Source organism: Lagopus muta, chromosome Z (genome assembly GCF_023343835.1).
Source record: "Lagopus muta isolate bLagMut1 chromosome Z, bLagMut1 primary, whole genome shotgun sequence".
NCBI classification, from domain to species: domain Eukaryota; kingdom Metazoa; phylum Chordata; class Aves; order Galliformes; family Phasianidae; genus Lagopus; species Lagopus muta.
Genome location: NC_064472.1, coordinates 74275399 through 74299247, shown reverse-complemented (window position 1 = coordinate 74299247; position 23849 = coordinate 74275399). Strand labels below are relative to the sequence as shown.

General features: G+C 41.9%; 1 protein-coding gene across 1 annotated transcript in view; it reads right to left on the bottom strand.

The window, feature by feature from the left end:
- Positions 1-23849, bottom strand: part of DGKQ (diacylglycerol kinase theta) — an 83670-nt gene that overhangs the window by 29386 nt on the left and 30435 nt on the right. Inside the window, 9 exon segments of the mRNA XM_048932085.1 lie at positions 1575-1629; positions 2998-3088; positions 3885-4108; positions 5397-5497; positions 13637-13705; positions 16619-16772; positions 18209-18334; positions 19061-19146; positions 23495-23594. Of these exon segments, the coding sequence (XP_048788042.1) occupies positions 1575-1629; positions 2998-3088; positions 3885-4108; positions 5397-5497; positions 13637-13705; positions 16619-16772; positions 18209-18334; positions 19061-19146; positions 23495-23594 (1006 nt within the window).

The window sequence follows — 23849 nt, the reverse complement described above, 5'->3', positions numbered from 1 at the left end:
AGCCAGCAATTCCTGAGAACAACCAACTTCCATACTCTACTGAAACATTAGAACAATTTCAACAACTTCCAACTGAAGCAAAGCTGTATCACCGAATCATAGGTGGTCCTCAGATAAGCTGATGATGATGATATGATGATTTAAAACAGAGCACCGGAAACTAACCAAGATTCACAAGGCTACAATAACTTTATAGAACTGAATTAACTGAAAAAGCTAATGAAAAAAAGAAGGTGAAGCTGTAGTTCAGTACTTGAATCACAGTGATATTTATTCGGGGACAGGCAGAATATCTTTACACCACTTATAATCACAGAATCCTTAGAGTTGAAGAAGACTTTTAAAGGTCCCCCCGTCCAACTCCCCTGCAGCGTACATCCACAGCTCAATCAGGTGCTCAGAGCCCCATCCAGCCTGACTTTGAATGTCTCCAGTTATGGGCATTCACTACACCTCTGGGCAACCTGTGCCAGTGCTTCACCACCCTTACTGGAAAAAGCTTCCTCCTTATACCCAAGGTAAATCTCCTTTAGCTTGAAACCATTTCCCCCTGTCCTATCACCGCAGACCCTTCTAAAGAGTCTGTTCCCTTCTTTCCTGTAGCTCCCCTTTAGATACTGACGGGCTGCTCTCGGGTCACCTCACAGCCTTTATTTCTCCATGCTGCACAGCCCCAGCTCTCAGTCTGCCCTCAGAGAGGAGCTGTTCCATTCCGTGGGTCGTTTCTGTGGCCCTTCTCTGGATGTGCTCCAGCAGGTTTGTATCTCCCCTGTTCTGAGGACTCCCCACGCAATGCTCCAGGTGAGCTCTCACCAATGCAAAGCAGAGGGTCAGGATCTCCTCCCTCGCCCTGCTTGCCACACTTCTTTTGATGCAGCCCAGGGTATGGCTGGCTTTCTGGGCTGTGAGGGCACACTGCTGGACTCTTCATTGGCACGTCATTGCTTTATTATTTAGTTACTTCTTTATACACTTCACTGGCTTTATATCTCTCTCCGTGACACCTTACAAATAAAGGAATGCAGCACAAACAGGTGCAAATCTGCATAATATCTGCAGGCTCACAGGCTTGTTGAGCAATGCTTATACTGCATTTCAGTATTTCATAAGGCACACAGATACTCCTTGGACTGACCAAAAGAACCTCAAAAAAAAGTGTCCTTTGAACTACTTCAGGACTTGAATCTGGTCTCATCTGAGGGCAAGCGCCAAGACAAAAGAGAAGGAAGGGAGCAAAATAAATGTTACACATAATTTTTCCTATATAACTGCAGTTAGGACATTTATGTCAGTTAAAGTTAGCTTCCCAAGACAAAGTTCAAAATATTAACATCCATCAGAAGCCAGTAATTAATCTCTGCATGATGATGGAGAAACAGGAGGGAACTGTATGCCCACAGGACATGCATGACTGAAAATAATCACCATCACTTCCAAACAAGCATTCCAACGTGATGGTGAAGTTTCATTTATGAAGGTAGGTATTTAAAAAAATTAACTAACTGTGACTGTGTTAAAATAAGTGCTTCAAGATCACGTACAGATGTGCCTTTGGTCAGTGCTCCTTCACTTACCTTGCTTACTGCCCATCAGCACTTCAACCAGCTTGAAATTCTGGAGGCACCCCGTCTGCCAAAAGATGGAGCATACAAAAAATACAAAAACAGTTTCCAAACACGATACAGTTTTGCTTGGTACTTACACATTATGTTATCCACAGCGCACACAAAGAATGGAAAATTAAACATTTTAAGATCAATCTCAATTAAAACCATCCCTAAGATAGTCCTTCTGATTCAGCAGTCTCTCGCACACGCTGTCAAGCTGCTGCGTTCTTGACTACACGGGCATTCTAACAGCCCTATAGAGAAAGAACACCCACAAGGCACTGCTAACACTACTGGCTCAGCGACCAGCAGCCCTGCTAGGCTATATCCACAGTGTATGTCCAGAGCAAGCGTGCAGGACAAGGAATGAACCTGCTCTTTGAGAAGATCAGCCAGGCACCAGGCTTGGCAAAAGCAGGCTCCTCAGCCTTCATCTCTTGCAGCACTCCATCGGCACTGATGGAAAGAATCCGTTCTTACGTGACCACTACAACCACTACAAACAAATCCTAGGATCATCCTGTGATGCAAAACAAGTGCTGCCACGTACTTCACAGCATGTACACAAAGACAGAGGTCTACCACTATACCACCAGCTCCCAACAGCCAGCCATGTGCATGCCTCAAAGTGCCCTGTGAGGAACTGAATGCAGAAGATGATGGTTGCCCTCTGTGAGCACGGCTGTTCCCTGCAGCAGAGGAAGCGTGCTGATGGCTGCTGAGCTCACAAACTGCTGAATACAATGCACACACTACAGATTCGTGTCTCCACAGCTGTGTGTTTGATTCAGACTGACAGTGCTTTGGCACACTTACAAGTTCTACCAACATGTTTCACTAAAGCTGTACTGCCTCGGCACCAACCGTAAAACAGGAAGGCTGAAAAGAGATCATACTGTGTGGACAACGTGTGCCTTCAAGGGATACAAGATGCACGCAACCATTTTGCATCGAGGCTGGAAGGAACGCAGATGGTAAGCCTTGTGGCCATTCAGCCTTGAGGTGATTCTTTGCAGAGTCAGAGACAAACACGACTGTCTTCGCAATGATCGCTGAAATTCCCCAGCAAGATAAGCAGTGTATTTATATAGACCTGTATTTTAAGTATTTAAAGACATATGCAGTCAGAGAAAGTGCACTGCATACATCAAAACTTGTGTTACGGGTAGATTTGTTTGACTGGGGAAGATTGACGTTAACTTTCAGCATAGAGCAACTAGGTCCACCTCTGAAAGACTGAAAGATCCACAGAGGATTGCCTAGGAAGCACTAACAATATCAACATTAACAGCAAATGGAGCAATAAGAATCCTTCTCTGAGGAAAACATGTACAGCCCACGTGAAGGTCACCCAGGTGACACAGAGACGTGTTTATTATCTCGTATTTACCTGCCTTCCAAGTAATGGCAGAGCTTCTTTGATCACAGTCTGTGTAGTGCTATTCTTATTTACTCGAAGAGAAATGTATGCCATTCCCTCCCTGGAAAGAAAAAAGCAATACTTACACTTCTCAGGACAACAATTTCACCTAATTGCACACCCTTCTTTTAACTAAATGGCAAATTTGCTATGAATTAGTTAGAGATTTGCTTTAAATGAAAATGTTCTTTAGTCAAATTCAGGATCAGCCACATTAGACATGCACACACTTTAACCAGTCTTTAAAATTGTAGCACTGCAAATGAATCTGTTCCTATACACAGAACTAAACGAAGGTCCCAGGTGAAGTTTGGCAATGTAGTTGCAGTATTAAAATGAGCAAATGTTTACATCTTATTTCACTGCTTTTAATAAATAGGTTATCAGCTAGTCTTCGCTGCTAAAAATGCTTAAAATGTACAGTGTCAGAGGTAAATGGAACAGACATTTTGCCTTTAATTTTTCCTCCTGTTCTCACATGAGAAGCTGTACTAAATTCTTTGTAATTAACACTTCTTACACAAGAACATCAAGCTGTCAAACACTGTGTGTCTGTCCTCATTTGTTTGCAGACGCACTTAAGGTAAAGTTCCATCGCCTTGGTGAAATGCACAGCAACAGAACTGAACATAACGTGTTCTGTGCATCTAAAAGAACCCACGAGCAGGTTTTCATGCACTGAAATGAATACTGTGTATACTTCTTTTTCAGAAAAGTAAGCAAGAGAATCCTTCGGTACAAAAGAAAAAACGACACTGTCTGTTACACTAATGAGATCTCGATGACTGAAACTTGCTGTGCAACTGCAGAGGACAAACGTAGCTAAGGAAGGCAACTTCAGAGTAATAAGCACTCACCACAGCCAGGCGGGATAAATTCTGATCACCTCCTCATCCTTTGGTTTGGCTCTAATAATCCAGGCTTCGGGAACAGATTCTCGGAATACTAAGCCCAAGTTGCTGTCTTCTGCAGCATCATTCCTGTTGATAATGTCATCAGACAGCAGTGCCTGCTGCGTAAAGGTCTGCAGCTCATACTCCTGCTGGTCATCATTTATATAGTATGCTCTCAAAGCAGCTTCCTACAGCACAGAAAGATAAATTATCGTATCCATGAAATGGCACAGTAATACTCATATCGCCACTGATGTTCATGAATACCCTGCTTGCAGAATTACAACGCGTTTTAAGCACAGAACAATAGGGAAAAACAACAACAAAGTTTTGAAAACAAATTTCCGTGGGAGAAATCAAAAGAAAAACTGAGTTACCAGAGGGAAGGAATCAGTGGAAAGCACCGACCTGAGCACAGTACTTTTCTCAAGTGGCAGTCACTTAAACTCCATGCTTAAAAGCAAAATTCAGCACCAATAAGCAGGTGCAGTGCAGGCAAAATTTACTCCACAAGGAAGATGGTAAGTTACACTGCATTTTGCACACACACTCTGCAGTGAACACAGCCCAGTAAGTCTTTTAGGAAAACTGGCAGTAATCTAATCTAGAATTATATGCAGCAGCCTGACAAAATGTGCTTAAAAGTAGCAATCCTAAATAAAAGTGCTTCCAGCCTGCTGTGAAATTTCCCGAGGAGACTATTGATGTAGAATGTTAAAAGTGATTTTCAAAACTCCCACTCACTTTAAGCACACTATCAAGATAACAATTCCAATGAGCTTTAACCTTCAGTAATTCTGGGGCAATGCATTCTACAGACTCCCACGACAATTGCTTTATGACCTGGGAGTCCTCATCCTTCAACGGTGCAACTCCCCATACACCCCCTGGGCTATGCTCTGCACAGCATGGGATCTCTGCTTAGCTATAAATCAAGAACACGTGGCTGAGCAGAGTCATCTTTCCACCCAATAAAGAACACTGAAACAGCTGCACAGTGGTCATTATGCCATCAGTAATTCACTACTTTCACCATCAAGCAACAGATGTCAGTGTTGAAAGTGCAATGGTGGTGGCTATGCAGCATCAACTTCAAACAACTAGTGACTTCCAAACTACAGAAGAGGAATGAGATCTAAGGAGCTGATTATCTCGTACACTGTACATATATCCTGAATACATCCAGCTCACATTAGTAAAATCAGACTTTGTAACAGGAAGGAGAAAGACTGCTTAACAAGAGATTTTCTGCTGCGTATGCTGTAGGACTCATTATGCAACAGACATCTAGACAATATCTACAGATGTTTTACAATAATTACATGAAGAAACCAAATTACATTAAAATATTCTAGACCACTTAGAGATTTTGCTGTTGAGGTACATTTGTACAATATTATGCCTTTGAATATTGCAATATATAAATTATTTGCTCCTTCATGGCACTGCAGTATAGACCTTCACTGGGTATCTTACCACAACTTCTTCATTTTTTGCAATCCTTGGAACTGAAATCAGTCGAAATTGATTGCGTTTCACTGCATCACTCCCATCAAATATCTTTAACGTTTGTTTACCTGAATGAAAACAATTATTGTATTTCAATAAGGCACCCCTCAAATCACAAAGCTACCTGCACAGGAATCATACAACGAAACTATTCAAAACCAGCTTTTAACCCAGCTAATTGCTTTTTCATCACATCTTACAAGCCTGAACTTCTTTGTTCCGTCGACGCGCGTTTAGAACAGGTGTACAATTATGCACAAAATACAGAAGAGTATTTTAAGTAACAGAAAATGTATCTGGGTTTTGGTTAAGAGACCACAGTGCTTATCTCATCGCGCTTTCATTCTTACCATTCATGACTGCCTTTGTTATTGACCAGCTCAACAGTGTGAAAAACAACACCAAACCATCACCTTCCAAACAGCTCCCACAGCACTGCCACGTCAGACAGCATCCCTCTGAAGGAAGACTGAAATAGCTGGTCCAGGTGACATGAGAAAGCAGAGGAACGGCACGAAAATGAGAAGAAAGCTGAAGCAACTGGAGCACTAGAGCACTTGGCTGTGCTGCGTGTCACGGCAGCCTTACGAAGGCCCTGCTCAGAGCACGGGGCGCAGGCTGTCAGCAGATGCCTCTGAAGGGGTGAAGCATTAAGGGGTGCAGACTGATCTTCCCACAAAGCTGAGGTAGGCCCTGCTCTGCCAAAGTCCACCGTAGCACCAAATTTTTGTCTTATGTCTGTGAGTCTTTTGGAAGCAGCAGTAAAGCGTGGTCAAGTTGTAAGAGAACAGGCAGCTCCTGAGCAGCTCAGAAAGCGAGCGAGCCTGAGAGTTGACAGCAGAGCTGGTGACAGAAGTCCCTCTGTGTGCAGTAGTGTGACAGAGCTGATCTCGTAATGGAGCTGCGCTGCGCTCACCATGAAGCAGTACAGCTGGTAGGAGCTGATGACTTGCAGATCTGAAGCGCTCAGAGGCTGGACACAAAGCCACACGGCTGGTTCGTCGTGCAGCCTGTTAATGCGCGCTGTGATGGAGTTGTACTGACGTGGAGTGCAGTTCATCTTTCAGCTTGGAAATGTTTCATGATACTGAAAACCTCATGTTCTGAATTAGTACTGGCGTGCAGGTGTGAAGAGCTACACTGTTGAACTATGTTCAGTGGTGAAAAAGGAGAGCTGGAGAAGCAAGTTAAGCAAAATAACAACAGCTCATTGCTAGGTGGTGGCTGGAAGAAGCAAGCAAGAATCCTGGGCAGAAATCCACTGCTGTGTTTCTCTGTGCTGCAGTGAGGGCCTCTTAGTAAAGACTGCAGCAAATTACTGCTTTGCCAGAATGCTTCACTGATGCCCTGATAGCATTCACATACACTGTGTCTAATAGACATGTTGGAACATCCTGACTCACAGGACATCAAACAAAGGTTGCAGGATGTTTCCATGTGTACTCTGTGACTCCCATCGAAAGCAAACACTGAGAACAAAAGGTTCTTCCAACTTTATGTTTGATAACAGCATGTTTTAAACAAGATTCTCACCCTGAAAGAAAAATCCCACTGACAAAGATGGTTATCAGACTGACAGAGGTCAGTCTGCCTTTGCTTAGCCTTGTCAAAACCTCATCTGGAGGACTTCACTCCAGTCCTGTGGTCTTCAGGACAAGAAGGACATGTACTGTACCAAGAGCAGGAATGACTCATACAAATGATGAAGGGGCAGAGGAACAAAAGTATCTCTCATACGAGGAGAGGCTGTGCGTGTCCTCAGTGGAGAATGAATGCTCAGGGAGTCTTATCCACACGTTCAAGTTTGTAACACCGGAGTGTCGGTGTGAGCAGAGAAGAGGCCATAGACAGAAACTGCAAACATTTTTTCTTAGGTTGAAATGCACTGTGAGATTGGTGGAACACTGGAACACGCTGCCTGGGGAGGCTGTGTGTCCCTGCTCTTGAGGATATTCAAAACCCAACTGGACACTGGACATCATTCTTTGTTTTCCGGTCACAGCATGGGCACATGTAAGCACTATCGACTCTCACTTCTGAACCATCCTTATAAGTCTACTGCCACTGCACTGACATGGTAACAGATGTTCACAACTTTTTAATAGCGAAAAAAACGACCTACTCGTTTTAAAGCTGCTGGATTAATGTCAGAAAGAGTGCGATTATTTTAGAAACAGATATCTGCCACAGTGATCTGCATGGTTACTGCAGCATGGACAGATTGTAACCAGAAGACACTGTGTCCCGGGTGACCTGATCTCGGGTTAACACGACTTGAGAAAACACAACAAACATGTTACTGAAGCACAACCAATGTTCTGAGCATGACCTTTCATAACACCATCAAGATCTCTACTGTTTTCTTTAGCAGTCCAGATGGTAGACAACCATCTGAGAATAAAAACAGACATCCAAGTTTTCGTACTTGTTTTCATTCAATCTGCCTTTGTAGTCTCCTTGTAAGATACGTCCTGACAAAATCCTCAGTAATTTTATCTGGAGGTTTTTATGAGCTTTCCACTTCGTCAGATCAGACAAACATTGCACAGGGCTGTCTTGACTCAAACTGACTTGCAAGGAAGAATTTGGATCTCAAGTATGTTCCCCTCACTGCAGCTCTGCAGTATGCTCAACCCTGCTTTCCTACAATACAGTTACTTATCATATAGAACAACTTCTATTTATGAGGACAAAAAACCCACCTCTAACTTCTTTTTCACTGTCCTCCTCACTGGGGTCACTTTTACTACAAACTGAGGAAAGCTGGCTTTCTTCTAGATGGGCTTCTGGGGACAAACAAAAAGCTGAACAGCTTCTTATTTGACCACAGTCACCTGGAAAAACATTTCTCTACTAATTCGAGTGCAAATCCACGTCGTGACTGTTACTGGGGTGTCTTCTGTGAGTCTGTATACATCAAACTAACCCTGGACAAGAAGACCAACTATAATCATTGCTATCATTAAATAACGCTCTTTCACTCTCCTGCTCCAAATGTGAAGTTAAAGAGAATGATAAAATTATGTAAGTGAGGTGCATGTCTCACCTTTTAGTACTAAAAAATTATTGCTAATGCTAATATTGCTAATAATGAACAAATGCATTGAAATGTTATAATTTCAAGGAGTTACTGCCTAACTTATTAATATTTCACTGAAAAACACTTTTGCTTTAGAACTTTCATGTTTTTCCAAATGCACTAAACTAACAATACAATGTCTTTTCTCTGAAAAACATATTATTTATTATTACCTATTATTATTATGGACTAGCCCCAGTAAGCAGCCGTGTTCCACAGGTTTGCTCACTGTGGAAAACAGAGCATCATCTTCAACTCAGCCAGAACTCTCAGCTGAAAAGAAAAGACTGCTCTTTGTGATTAGCCTTCTCAAGGGGAAGACAACTACAAGGTCAACTCCAGGCATAACTTACCAAATCATGAAACTAGTTTTATAAGGCCGAGGTACTGGAAAAAAGATAAATAGCATTTCATGACTCGTATCCCGTGACTTAAAAAAGTCCCCACAGAGGGGACAGCCTCTGAAAAGGCTGACGTGTGGCTCATGGCAGAGAGCTGAAGATGGCAGAGTTTTTGCCCTTCAAGAAAAATGCAGGCTTAATATCAAATGTATTGGTGGAACTTAATCTGAAAAGAGAGAAATTCTAGCTTATCAAGATCCATCCCTCCAAACAAAGCATGTGCTGTCTGCATGCCTTCTGCTCTCATGCAACACCCATCGCATGTGAATTTCGGGCTGTTTCATTATTTCCACTCTGAGCCTTTGAGGCAGCAGTAAAACAGGTATGAGACCTGTTTTTGTTTATTATTTTTCATTTTATTTGGCTTCACAAGACACTACAGAACACTGATTCTTTCTTTTTCTGGATGCTTCTCCAAGAAAGCCACCAACAGGCTTGCCGCTTCCCTGAGCCAGTTTTCATGATCAGCTCAGACAGTTTCACAGCAGGTCTGGATCGCAGAGCTGTGTGACAGACACTCTTTCATGTCCGCAGCCAACTGCTTACCCGTTTCCTCCAGGAAGGTTTTTAGAACTTCTCCAGTCACAGCTGTACATATCAACACTTCTGCTGGTTTCACTTGTCTTCCTCTTCCACTGCTTTAGGGCTCCCAGCGCATTTAAAGTGGATGTCAGCAGAACATGGGACAGATACTGGAAGTTGTTTTAGCAGAGCCCAATGGCCTTTTTTATGGCAGCTGCACATTTTGCTAAGCATCTTGAGAGGAAAAATCTTTGAACACCCACATGTGCTGCCCTTGGTCACTGCTGAAAACAGCGTATTCCTGCATGAGAACTACAGCAAAGGCTTCCTCTGCTCTGTCAGTAGGTTTGGGAGAAGACATTAACAAGCAGTAAGTCAGTGTCTTGGCTAAAACTAATAACAGAACATTGCATCCCACTTTGGAACACTATCAAATGACTGACACAAAAAAAAAAAGAGAAAAAAAGAAAGACAAAAAGAGGGAGAAATAGCACTAAGATCTTCAGACAAGCCTTGTCACAAGGTCCCTTAAGACAGGTAGTAACATCAGCTAGTGTTCTCTCCATACCCTTCTGGTAATGATGACACAGGGAGATTCTACAATATTCCCTCTTGAAGATACTTGCCAGAAAACCTCTTTAAATTTTCAGGAAGTGTGTTTAGAAAAAAAAAGCTTGACCTCCCTAAAAAAGGTATCTACAGTAGTAAATGTTTTGACCACCAGTCAGTAAGAGACATCAATGGTGAGAGGAAAACACACTGAGCAAGAGGGGGACAGGGTGACTGAGGGAGAACCAAACCAAACAGGCAGCAAAGCTGGGGAGCAAATGTTGTTACTGGGGAGGGAGGGGAACTGGGAGATGCTAGTGACAGACAGCTTACCAAAAGAAAACACAACACTCAGAAGTCTCAGAAAAGGCAGACAAAGAGGGCTGAGGGAAGAAGAGGAAAGAAAGATAAGCACTGTCGTGGAAAAGTGAAACAAAACAAATGTAGCACATGATTTTTCAGAAGACTTGTTTTTCTTTTCCAAGCAGTTACAGGCAATTCAGCCAAGGAAATCAACACACACAACCTTTTCCAGCATTCAAGCCAGTACTTCAGAAAATCTTCAAATGCAGATTAAGGAAAACTAACTTGAGGAAGAAAAGTTTTCACCGTGACATCATGTACAGCATTTCAACTTGTAAGTTAATACCTCCTGAAGTACCATCAAACATAGAGGAGATGGAAAAACATCATCAATCATGCAGTACCTATAGTGGCTAAGCTTTAAAGTAAATAAAAGCTGTTGAGGCCTTACTATATGGAATTCAAGTGTCCTCAGTGTTTTATTGATTACTGGGAAGCAACCACGGCAGAATCTGATGTCCTTCCACATTCCCAGATCCCTGCACATTGACACAAGCCTAAGAGCCTGTAACGACTCATTTTTCATGTCAGGAGCTTCTGAGGTGGCTCCTCTGGGTTCAATTTCTTGCATGTATACAACAAGCCACTGCTGCTTTTTATTATTATTATTATTATTATTACATTATTATATTTTCCCTCGCTATGTCTTCATATTACCATGAAATAAGGTGAATGAGTTTAAAGCTTGCCTCAGGCTTCTTGAGCCTGACAGCACACATCTGAGGTTGAAACCTTGGTATGCTTTTGGTTTCAGTATCTAAGTTTCATGATTGACTTAAAATATTATCAATTATCCTACTACAAGAGCTAAGAAACATAGCAGACAGCAAGCCACTAATTCAAATTTTCTTCTAGTATTAATATAAAGACTTTGCACCTTTTCCCACTGGTTTCTTTTCTACGGAAAGAGCATGCCTTTGCAGGCCAGTACTATCAATACAATCTCATTTGCAGTGCTTTTGAAAAATAGCTATCTGCAGAACATGGAAAGCTGGAATTAAGAAAAGCAACCATTTGGCAGAACATAATCAGTTCAGACACTCCTGGAAGACAGCATGGTAACATTCCTAAACCTGCAAAACACACTGTGTCGACACACAGAAACTAACGGATGGCTCACTCCAGATTCATATTGCACAGTTCTTGTTGTGTGTTGTCTAGGAACAAGCAGAGAAGGTCCAGCACACAATGACCATGGCCGTTTGGTATTTCAGCTGATTGGCTTTGACTCCCCGCATGCACAATGGCAGGCAGGCAAACCCCAACAATTTTGTCAGAGAAGTTAACAGAGAAGGCAATCCCTACACCCTGACACAAAGGTGTCAGCCCCACAGTCTGCAGGAGAAGCAATGTGGGTCACCTCACCAGTTGAGATCACTGCCTATGGGTGTGGAGGTCTCCAACTGGATGCATGGGAAGAGCACTATGGGGCTGTGTAAGAAACACTCAGGGGATGGACCCCTTGAGGAGAAAAGAGGGACCGAAGTGATGTGGGGAGGAACAAGCATGGGAAACTAGAGGGATAAGGAGATAAAAGGTGCTGGTCACACATCAAGAAGCTGCAGATGGGTGCTCTTCATAGCCTGCACCTGGATCAGCACGTTCTGTCCTGTCTTCTCATTAAAGGCTCTTTCTCACTTTTGGTGTTATGGAGCTAGGTGTTATGCTCTTCTGTACGCATGCGTTCATACATGTTTTTGAAAACAGCAACTGAGTGGGTCTGCAGGTCACTGTCACCCACATGTCCACAGTACCCAAAACCCGAGAATGGGTCTGCAAACCACCTCCAAGCATCAAGCAGGACCTACTGCCTGCAGAGTGAGCAGCCTGGGAGGCATGTGTGCAAGTGTCTCAGTAGATAAGGCACCTGGAGATGACAACCACTGGAGAGGGTCCAGGCCAACTGCTAGAGAACTTGGCGGTGTATCTTGGGGATACACTGAGAAACCTGGAAACATGAAGCTGCAGCAGCCTCAACTCTGTGGGGGCATCAGATTTGGAGGCCTCTAGCACAACTGAATGGAAGCTTTCAAACGTTTCATCTTTTATTCCCAAATTCTTTAAGGAGATAGCTCAACAGGGATGGAATGATTCTACTTTCTAAATCCCAGCAAAGAGATTAGGATCTATGCTGGTGTCTTTGTTATGAAAACGCATTTAGAAGTGGTTTCCTTTAAGAGAACTATCATATTTAAACATAAGGAATGATTCTTATCATTTTCAAGGCAAATGTACCATCTGTTGCTGCATTCTCCAGCCCATAGAGGATACTTGAACCAAAAGACATAATCAAGGTTATATCCAGTTCAGCTGGACATCAGGGTTAAACCAATGCAATGCTGAAGGCCAACCATGCTCTCTTACTTATTAGTCATTAAGAGATTGCAGCTTCAAACACTGAAATAAAAGCATACTTGAGATCACTGAGCCATAACTGAGTTAACTTAATTTTTTTAATCCAAACAACACTTCCAAATGTAGCACATTACCTGTGAAAGAGCTTTAAACAAACAAATAAACCAAAAAAGAAAAAAGAGGATACAACCCTGTTTGTTGATTTTGAATTTCTACAGCAACCCAGGCAGCTGCACCAGGTAACAAGTATCATGCTTTTCTGCTTACTGCTAATAACACTGGGACTGGGCTGCCCCTTAAATCACGGCTGGCTTCAGCATCTGAAAAGTAAAGTTTTGACTAATACTAAGCCCAGAAAATATCAGAATTAATGCATTTACAAAATGCACTGAAAGGTGCCAGCCTGGCTCAATCCTGCTGCAGGGGAATACGTTCATTTCTAGTACACCATGCCTGATCAAAGCTATAAATTCACCTGGTATCTTCAGTAAGATTCAGATCCAGCTACCTTCAAGGAAGAAGTTTTGAAAAGTTACGATGTCCGGCCTTCAAATTATTTTCCTTTGTCTGGATTTTTAACACTATTCCTTCCTTAGTTGGTTACCACGTTGAGTGAGATGGCTAGCTGGGACTTATTCCTTTTCAGAAGTAACTTAGTGCTGAAGTACAGAAGAGCAGAAAGGAAATTCAGGGGAACTAAATTTTGTGGCTGATTTGACAGGGTAATGAACAGATTGTCACTTCTGGTAATCTGCCAGTGGAAAGCAGAGATGAGAGATGAGATGGCAGGAGCCCTGGATGTGTGCTGGACCTCGAGCTGATACCTGGCACTACAAGTATCACTGTTTGATGTTTTTCATAAAGTAAAATCAATTAAGATTAAATGAGTTAAAGACCACAATAGGTGAAAATTTACCACTTACTGTAACTGTACTTACTTGAATCGGTTGAAATTTGGACATCTTTTGCTGGCCCCTGTGTGGACCCATCAATATCATCCCCTTCATCTGTGAAAAAAGGAAGATTGTAAGGGAGGACTCCTTCTTATCTGAACCAGGTGAATAAAAGCTGCTTAAGGTTTCCACAGAAGATTAACACAAAAGAATCCAGTCAGAAGAAAGCAGCTCCTTTCCTTCTGGCTATTTCAGAATAACAATCCATACCATGCAAAGTCTTAATAAAACACGACCCATTGCATTGCTGTGTAGCTACAGTGAAAGCATACGTGAAGTCTTCCCACTGTTAGCTCTCATACTGCAGTGTTCCACCCCTTCTTCTGATGTGACATTTGCCTATTACCAAATTACATACAGCAATTCCATCAGTCAGCTTCAAATCTTGACAAATCAGTGCAGGAATTGTAGTTCTGCAGGAACAGGAACTGTAGGAACAAAAGCCAACCCAAGTGCTGATGGTATCATGTTTTTCATTCTCCCGCCTGTCCAAATTCTCAGCCTGTCTTGATTGGGCTACAAGCCAGGCAATAACTTTATAAAAAAATAGGCCTAGAGGCAGAAAGCAGGAAATTGAGGAACAAAATAATGGGGAAAAAAAACCCACAAAACCAAACACCAAAACATGAAAAACAAAAACACAGAAGCATTAAGCTAGAACTTCAGACCAATAAAGGTGTGAGGGAGACGAGAATCCTAATAGAGGAAATCCTTCCAAGAAGCAGAATTACAACACGTGAAAAACAGTACTCAGCAGGAGCCCTGGAGACCAAGCAACCCACAGAACACTTGGCTAATGCTTCAACAGACGCTGGGAACAGCCGACAGCAAAACATTTGAGCTGGGTTTTTTACGTACTTTTTTCTTTAATATGGAAGTAACTGAAATATTTTCCTTGTTTTCAGTGATCTATGGATGAAGTTTCAAACTGGAATGCTTTGTACAATTTCACTGCAAGCAAAATCAAACTTCAAAAAAAGTGAATGAGAAAATAAACAAAAATAATTCCTGACCGCTTCCTACTCTCTTATTTTTCTCAGGTTAGGTGGAAAAGAACTGGTATCTTCCTTTTATGGTTTCTTTCTCAGTCCGGATAGCAGGGAAATCTACACAAACAGCAACGTGAAACTGTTGTAATGAAGTTCTCTGAACACTTCTGAAATACACTAAGGCAGGAGACTTGTGGGGCAGGCACGGAATGGCACGCATGAAACTTCAGTCTCAAATGGCATCTAACATCAGATTACATGGCCTTTCCCCTCTCACCCCAAGGTGAGTTACCATTATGGTATCAGGCTCTTTTCTCCTCCTTCATATGAGCTGCTGTGTGTGTGAGAAGGAACGCAGAGGCTCCAGCACGGATGCATCCAGGCTAACAGACACCAGCGATCTCACATCACTTGATTCAGCATTAGGCTTTGGATAAGAAGGGCCACTGAGGGCACACTGACAACTGACCAATCCATCCACACAGCATTACTGTACAACAGCATCAGGGCACTTCTCCTTCCCCTCCACTCTGTCCCTGACCTGCGAACGGCTGATCTACGCAGCATTCTTCTGATTCAAAGTACTAGATGCACATTTTAATTAAAGGAATGCAAACAACATTATTACTACAATACCTCGAATGTGAATAATAAAACCCGTATGTTAACAAGTGTCCTCTACACTGAAGTGAAAATCTTTCCCTTTCATCACTTAAAATAATGAAGGAGAAACTAGAAAGCACAGCTGTAGCCTTGGATGCTTCCCATCATGCTGGTCTGTATTCAAGTTTCATTTAGGAGTGATTTACAAATTAAAAAAAGGAGCTGAAGTCCGACAAACTAAAGGAATACACCACTGTTTCAAAGATAAACTTGTTTAGTATCACAGACACCAGACCAAAACAGGCTGTTAAAAAGGCCCTTGATTAACTTTTGTTAATAATAACAAACGTTCCTTCACTAAAGCTTTTGGGAGACTTGTCAAATACCAAACAACACACAAATCAAGATTCGTAAGGACTTTCCTAATATAAACGAGCTCATCTGGATTATTTATTTCTGGTATTAAACTGGAAGAATTAAAGACGGCATCGCTTCCAAGTACGTACCGTACTTCCCCTGGTGAGGAGGCAAATTCATTAAAAAGAACAATAATTCACTGAGAAAAATCAGGCCCAGCAAGAAACAAGCCAAATAAGACTCCCCCTGGCCCTGCACAGTCTCACAGCTCATTTCAGTGTATGCACACTGCGTAGGCTTAGCGTCGTCCTGCAGGAGCATCACTGCTGCTTTACCTTCTGAGTACAGCAGCACACGGTTCCTACAGCACATAACTGCCAACAAGCACACTAAATGCAACCCCAGAACGGAGTTCGAAGCAGAAAGCTCAAGAGCAACCTGTCAGACTGAGAAAAGAGCAGCTGCAAACATCCGACTTTCAAGACCTGTATTTTACCTACTTTGTGTATTGTATTCAGAAACAGAACCAAAATATCAATCAAAAAATACTTCAGTGGTTCAAAAGAATCCCTTGATCCTAAAGAGCTGCTAAACAAACATACACTCTAGATGGCAGCAGAACATTACCCTGCTAAATACATGACTTTCAGCACAGAAGCACTTGAAGAGAGGCAAATAACAATATTCTTACACATCACAAGCTAAGTACAAAGCAGGTATATCAGCAAGTGTTTATGCAAACAATAATCTGCTAAGAAAATTTCTGGAGTTTAGATTTTTACTTTCTGTATGCTCACTACTGAAGGAGCAGCTTTCCCATCGCCCTGCGGCAGCAAACAGAAGTTTCAGCAGTTTGCACACCATGCATTTACAACCCCTACCCTGCCCATCACATCAGCAAAAAGCTATAGCACTGCCACAGAATCTGCAAAAATCAGCCATCGTGGGCTCCGGAGGACCAAAGCACCAGGTTAACCACACACATCAATTAGCTGCACGCAGCTTCAGAAGCTTTTACCTGATTCTGTTTGCAGGTTTTCTGATATTCGAAAGCAGTGCAGCTTGCTGAAGTTGCGAGAAAATAACTGCACGCAGCTCGGAGGAAGAATCATGTTCCTTAATCGTCCAAAGGTACACTCTGGTGAGACAACTACGTAGCAAGCAGCGTGAGCCTGTGAACAGGAGCATCAGTTAGACATCATCTGAAACACCAAGAAAGCGAATGTGTATGTAACAAAGTATGTTCTGCAATGGCAAAAACCTGGCGAGGATGTTTACAGACCTTTTGTAAGTCACTTTCTTGACATCAGCCATTGTTTCACACTAGGTTTTAATTCTGTTCCATCGAGTTGTTAAACGAGGAACGGTGGAAAGTTTCAACAAGTGAAGAAACTACAAGTATGACAAATCTGCTCTGTTGCAACCTAGTAAATTTTAGACAGATATCTGGAAAAATTAGAATTCTGATTTCAGGCCGTGATCTTCTGTCCTACACGGATGCTTCCTGAGGTACATGAGAAAGGCAGACAGCTTAAACTGAAGAACTTTTAAAGAGCAGTAACCTGATTTTAGTGTAAGCATATAGGCAACTTGCTGGCAAGTACTAGCTTGCAAAATTCTGGGGTAAGACATGTTTGAAGTTCTATTGCAAGACACATCTGGCCTGCTTCTGTCTTTTTCATTGTCCTAGGTGCTCCACTACTGTTGACCACGCATGCCCTGTAACTGTGGCCATGCTGCACATCACGTTGGTGAGGCTGTTTGCAGAGAGCTCCTGCCACCTCAGAAATCATGAATCAGATTCCAAATATGAAAAACGCTACTTTTAAAATAAATAGATAAATGACTCAAACGATATCTGAAATATTGCACAGCGTCAGGCTTCCATTTCAAATGATTGCCACATCGTGTGCCTCACCCTGCATTATATGACAAACTGACTTAGTTCACCAGATGCACATCTCGGTTCCCACCTGCATGTGGTGCTAATTTACACCGCAATCATCTTTCAACAAAAGGTAGTATTCAGTTGAGGGACTAATTCTGATCTGCACAGCAGCTTGGCATTCATGAAGGCTACTGAAGGACACAGTCACACTGCAGAGGAATCAAGCATCAGTGGTGTGGAAGGAAAAAAAAGACAGAAGCTGGCGTTTGATACTGAAAATGAAATTCCAGGTTAGGGCTATTCGGTACTGGCAGACGAATATGCATATTGGAATGTAACTCTTTGACCTTTTGGAACACGTGTGAACTAAAAGAGCTTCAGATTTTGTGCATCAAAATTAACTGCGTGCTTACAAGCTCAAAGCTTTAAGCATAAGTTAGCCTCCATTTAATTTTAATTCCATTGTTCATACATTAACTGTGATTTTGCAAACTGCTCATTTTAGTGCCTAAGGGGAAACAAAAAAAACAAAACATTTTCTTCCTATTTCATAAATAGGCTGGAAAGAACCTTAAGGATTATCTAGCCTAAGCTCCCCTGCTACGGGCAGGCATGGCACCAACTGATATAGACACACACGCACGTAAGTATTTCACATATGCATACATTTTCCATATATAAAAATATACCTGGTTCCCACAAATATACCCAACAACGTACCAGGATGCCACACCATTCACATCTCATGCCAGACAGCACCTCAGAAGAGCCACAGGTTTTTTTGCAAACTTCACAACGAGCTCCTGAAGGAAGGTTTCCCTCCCTCCAGTGGTGATGGTAAGTGTCCTGGTAGGAAACATCACAGCTTAGCAGGATTACACCTGACAACAGCTACAGAAACACCTTCAACCCAATTTTAAATGAGTAACTCAAAAACCTCTAAGAAAGCAGATCTGGAGTGTTATTTTTTCACTAAAAGTAAGACCCTCAACAATCTTGTATTTCACAGAAAGAACTTATCAAACTACCCAAACATTTATTACACACTGCTTTGTCTCTGCAGTCCACCAGAACTAAACATTCTTAAAGATTGAAAAGTAAGTCCTGGAAGAGCAGTGCTGCACGTGTGTTGGGCAGTGGGAAGTCAGGAAGTCTCATCTCTGACAGACTGCAGGAAGACAGAAATGTCATAATGTTCACCAGGGAACAGCTTACTCTACAGGAAAAACATAATTTCATACCAACTTCTGCAATGTAAGTATTTAGAAAGATGCCGCATATTGGTTTCGGCTTTTAATTAGGACACTGTATACACTGTGCAGACTTTTCAGCAAGGGTTCTGCAAACCTCAAGTTCACTATCTCTATCTGCAACACACTATCTGCAACACATTCCATAGCCACCAGCTGCAAAACAGCTTTGTTAACTGTCAGCCTGTGCAAATTAAAAAGAAACAAACACCCAGAAAACAAAAAACAAAACGTTCAGGACTCTTGTCTCCCACGCCTCTAGCCCTTACTTTTGCAGTGGAAAAGCGTGAGCACTTTCTGCAGCAGACAAACTGACACTTACGTGGTCCTGGTGCCCATCCTGGTGACACTGCCGGCAGTCACTGCAAGCAAACAGGATGCAATCTGTGTGGACATGCAGCTCACAGACTGAAATGATGAAAACAACACAATCAGAGTCTCTCGGCTCCTGCACCTCCTCTCTTCCTTCCTCCCTCTCTCCTATACCATCTCCAGTACCTTTCTGCAACATATTTTCATCCTTTCACTCTCTCTTCTGTTCAGCGAAGATAGGCAATAAAAGATTACCAGCACTACCCTGAGTGTGGCTCCGTTTCCTTTGTGTTACATTAATGCAGCAAACGTGAGGAAAGGCTGAGCTAACTTTGCTTGCAATTACTACTTGCCTTTTCATACAGCAAGCTGAATTTGTTGCAACTGTTTGGCTTATTACAGCTTTGTATCACCTTCTCATGGGAAGAGCTGCCTGCTGTAGTTTTCTCTCTCCTGAAGTCTACCCTGATTTAATCAAATCCAAAAAACTCCATGTTAGAAGCAGGAACAGAAAGTTCTGCATCTGAACATCAAGTATTGAGCCTAATGTAAACTATCCTCCTGAAAGCAAGCTCCAAACCCTTTCCAAACCCAATGGATCCCCAGCAGGTGAGGGGCAGAGTGCAGCGCCCTCAATGCTTCATTTGCTCAGGAAATAAATCCTCTTCATTACTGGATGAGCACTGAATTTTAAACTCATCCAGAAGAAACAGGTGCATTCATCCTGGAAATCTGTCTAAGCTGTGGCAGCACATTGCAAATCACAGTTTTGTTGTCAGGAAAAGGAAAATGACAATTTTTCTTACAGCTTTCTGTTAAGTAGGCTTCACACTACCTTCCAAAATACCTGAGATACTTCGGCCAGAAGATTCAGTCAAGCCTGAGTGTGTTGGGTAGGTTTCTTTATTTCTTAAAATCTAACTTGATATATCAGATGTGAAAAAAAAGAGTGCATAGGAAGAAAGAAGTTAAAATAGCTAAAAAAAACCCAAACACAAAAAAAAAAAAAACCAGCTAAAAGACTTCAATATCTAGCTTCTATTGCAAAGAATATCTATTCTATCTATCGCAAAGGCTAGGCCAGTTCTCTAAGGAAGACACACGGGTGTATGAAAAAGAAATATTTCTAGCTGCTTTTTAAAGCAGCTTGTCTACACGAGCACTCTGGGAAGGCATTCAACTTCTTGGTTAAGCACACAAAAGTAAGAGGAAAGAGTCAAGATTCTCCAAGTGTAACTTTTTTCACTGTAAATTGATCCATTGGTGATTGATCCAAGCATGCTGCAACAGTCTGAAGAGTGCAACCTGAAGACTGAAAGGCAGAACTGCGAATGTTGTCTATGCTACCAGAAAGCACTCTGAAAACAGTATTCCATCTCCTGATGTGTAATACCTCATTTTGAAAGAGCTCTGGAAAAGGTGGTTGCACCAACACTGAGTTACTCCAGCCCTGAAGAAAGCCATCATCTGCCACCACACTGCAGCACAGCCATCTCAATGTTCACGGGCTGTTCTCCTCCTGGGGACTCTCCTGAGCTCAGCAATCTTACCTGAGCTGTGACACAGCTCCTCCTCAGCTCATGCTCCCCCCTAAACTGTGCTTATAGACAGAACAGGCATATTTTACTGCTCAATAAATTCAGCCACTAGGAAAACTAGGTGCTTTGAGTCACAGCTTCGCTAATGGCAAAGGCTTCTGTCGACCAGATTATGGCTTCAAGGAATTAATGAAAACCTTTTCTGCATCATTAACTCTGCTAACACAACCACACACTGCCCTCTGCAATCGCAGGTAAGAATACAGAAGGTTTTAAAAGTATTTTCTCCCCTGGTGCTACTGACACCAACCTCCACTCACAATTAGAAAGAAAATATGTGTGTGTGAAGGGCAGGAGCGTCACGGGAGTAAGCTTTTAAGGCAGCAATCCCACTGATGGGAAAGATAAGGCTGTTCACTTGTAAAGAGCCATTCCAATCTGCATGCCTACCAGTACCATCCTTAGCAGCACCTCCATAACCTACACAGCTCTCTAAGTCATAGTGGAAGGTTTTCCGTTCAGCTTTATCATGGAAGTGCTGTGAATGTATTTCAGAAATATCAACTTGATAGGACAACCTTTAAGAAACTACCCAGGCTCCTCAAAAAGATAAACAAAACACACTCACTAAGTAGAAGTTCACAACTTACTGTTCCTGAATGATGCTTGAAAAGAAACTATTACAAAGCAACCAATATTAACAAATGTTTGTGTTGGTCTCCAATTTCCTCTTTTATTTCCATTCCTTTTTGGAAAGCAAAGAAAATGGGACATCCAGCATCCTGAGTCTGGGTTGAAGTTTTTAGTGAATGCTACAGCAAGAACTGTTATTAAAGCAGGTAATAAACGTCAGCAGAGATTGGTTCATGTACTTCATAGGCAAAAAAATAAAAAATAAATAAAAATTTGGTATCCAGTCTTATCAAGAGTTAAGATGCATAGATGCTAGTTTCTGAAAACAGATGCCCTACCACACAAACACAGTGTTTGTCTGATAACTTTCCTTTAAAAAGAACACAAAACCAAAAAAAGACATTGCAAGGCACAGAGAGCCTAAAGCACCCTTTGCCAATTGTTCTGAAAGTGCATCCAGCCATGTCAGCCTTTTGCTTAGAAAAAGTAACTTCATGTTAGCAGCACTTTCTGCTTTAGTTTCACCAAGTTTTCCAAGAATAATTCCTCACACCTCAACATCAAAGGAGAACATCATAGCCAACAGCAGACTTGTAGCATCAAGCATAGTCACCACAAATCAGCAAGAAAGGAAGCAAGTCTAACATCTACATTTGAAAGCTGATTTCTAAAACAAATTCTAGAATCACTTTTGGAGAGGAAAGAAAGGATTATTTCTTTCCCATAGATGTTATTAATCTCAATAGAGCTACATTTTTGAAAAGGCAAAGAAATAAAAGTTGTAGAGCAATTGGTATTCAGAACACGGAACAGCAAAGTCACACCATGCAAAACAAAAACAGTCTGTTGAATCCACGGAACATAATTCAGAATCCTCAACGAATGAGAAAAAAATGCCTACACATTTGTATTGCCTAACTGTAGTTTAGGTGATTTCACATGTTTCTTGGAAGCCTCTGAAAAAAAACACTCACTTGCAACAGGTACAAAAGTAATACAGTATAATTAGGATTGTAAGAAGGCCGGGGTTGATGAAGGCAGAATGTATAAAGCCTGAAGTAAGACAGATCACTACGCTAAAGCTCTTTCCAAGAGTTCAGAAGACACAGCTAGAGAAAGTTTTCTTTCCAAATTCTTGGTTTATTTCATGTCATGCCAGTTTTGAAAGCCATTAACAACAGGTCACGGGAAAAGGCTCTGTGCTATCTGTAGCTCCTTGACCATCGCACTACAGCAGCCAGCTCACACGCAATCTATTCTGAGTGACAGATTCCAATTCGTCAGTAGAACAAATCTTAGATTTGTTATGCAGCTCACCAGATAAAAGCAGAAGCACAAAAAAAAAACCCCACCAAAAACAACAAACACGGCATAATTTAAAGTCTACATTCTCTGATCAAAGGGAAACATTTTCCCTACACGTGCACCTAAGTGACTGCATCAAGTAAGACATTATCTGCAGCACAAGACCCATCCTGAAAGCATCCCAAATCTACCTCAGGAGGCTTTTAAAAGATAAAACAAACAACAAAACAAAGCCAGAAAAAAGAACAGTTCACAGCTAGCATTCATTTAAAACACTACATTCTATTGAACCTCAGAACATCGACCTAACGAAGACCAACAGAAGTTTGTGACAAGAGCGTCAGGGGAGAATCCCATCAAAATCAGTGAAGTACCTGTGCAAACGTATGTTTCAAATCAGTGAATTATGAAATCATGGTGCTTAGGTGATCTCTTAAATTACTTTTTTTAAGAGAATTTATGGCAGAACACAAAGAGTAGTTCTACTTTGATAAATGATCAGGTTTCTTCCCACAAAAGGCACTTCATTCCCCTTGAAAGCAGCAGACATCCAAGACAAGTAACACACAGTTATATTCCATTCTTCTGTAGAAAGAGGAAGGTTTCAGAAACACAAAAACCTGAAGTTCCATGCAACAAAAAAGAAATTATTTCAACAGAGGAAGTCTTTACTTAGCCATAATAATTTCTCATTCTTTGCATGCCTCTCTCACATGGACTTACAGCACATCATCAACACCACAGATCTGAGGTGCCTTACATTTTACGCACACATTTCCATTGCCAACGAATGGATAACAGAATCTCAAAAACACAGTGAGGGCATTATGGTACACATGTACATACGTACACATGTGCATGTGGATACACGTGGATGTGCATACACACAAGCAGGGCATGCAAAGCACTCATCCCTGGATGACATACACACTACTGGACGGCTACACAGATGGAGCATTTTAAATTACCTTCGCATCGAAAGGCAGGTGACTCCAGTGACTTCCTGCACACCGTGCAGAACTTTCTTTTGTAATGCCCCGGAGGCCCAAAACAGTGTGCAACTGGAATCTGTGGAAGAAGAACACATGGAACATCGTCAGCTGCAGCTTTCAGAACAGTATTCATGGCCGACAGAAGCTGCTCTGTCGTGCAAAGCAGGGCAGTATATATAAAGTATGCTTAAGTAAGCCTGAGAACCAATATTATACATTTATATCTGTATCTACATAAATCTGCACTTGAATATATAAATAAATGACAATAGCTTTAGGTGCCAGTCCTGATGATTCACAGCACCATGAATGCTAAGACTTCCTCTGTGCT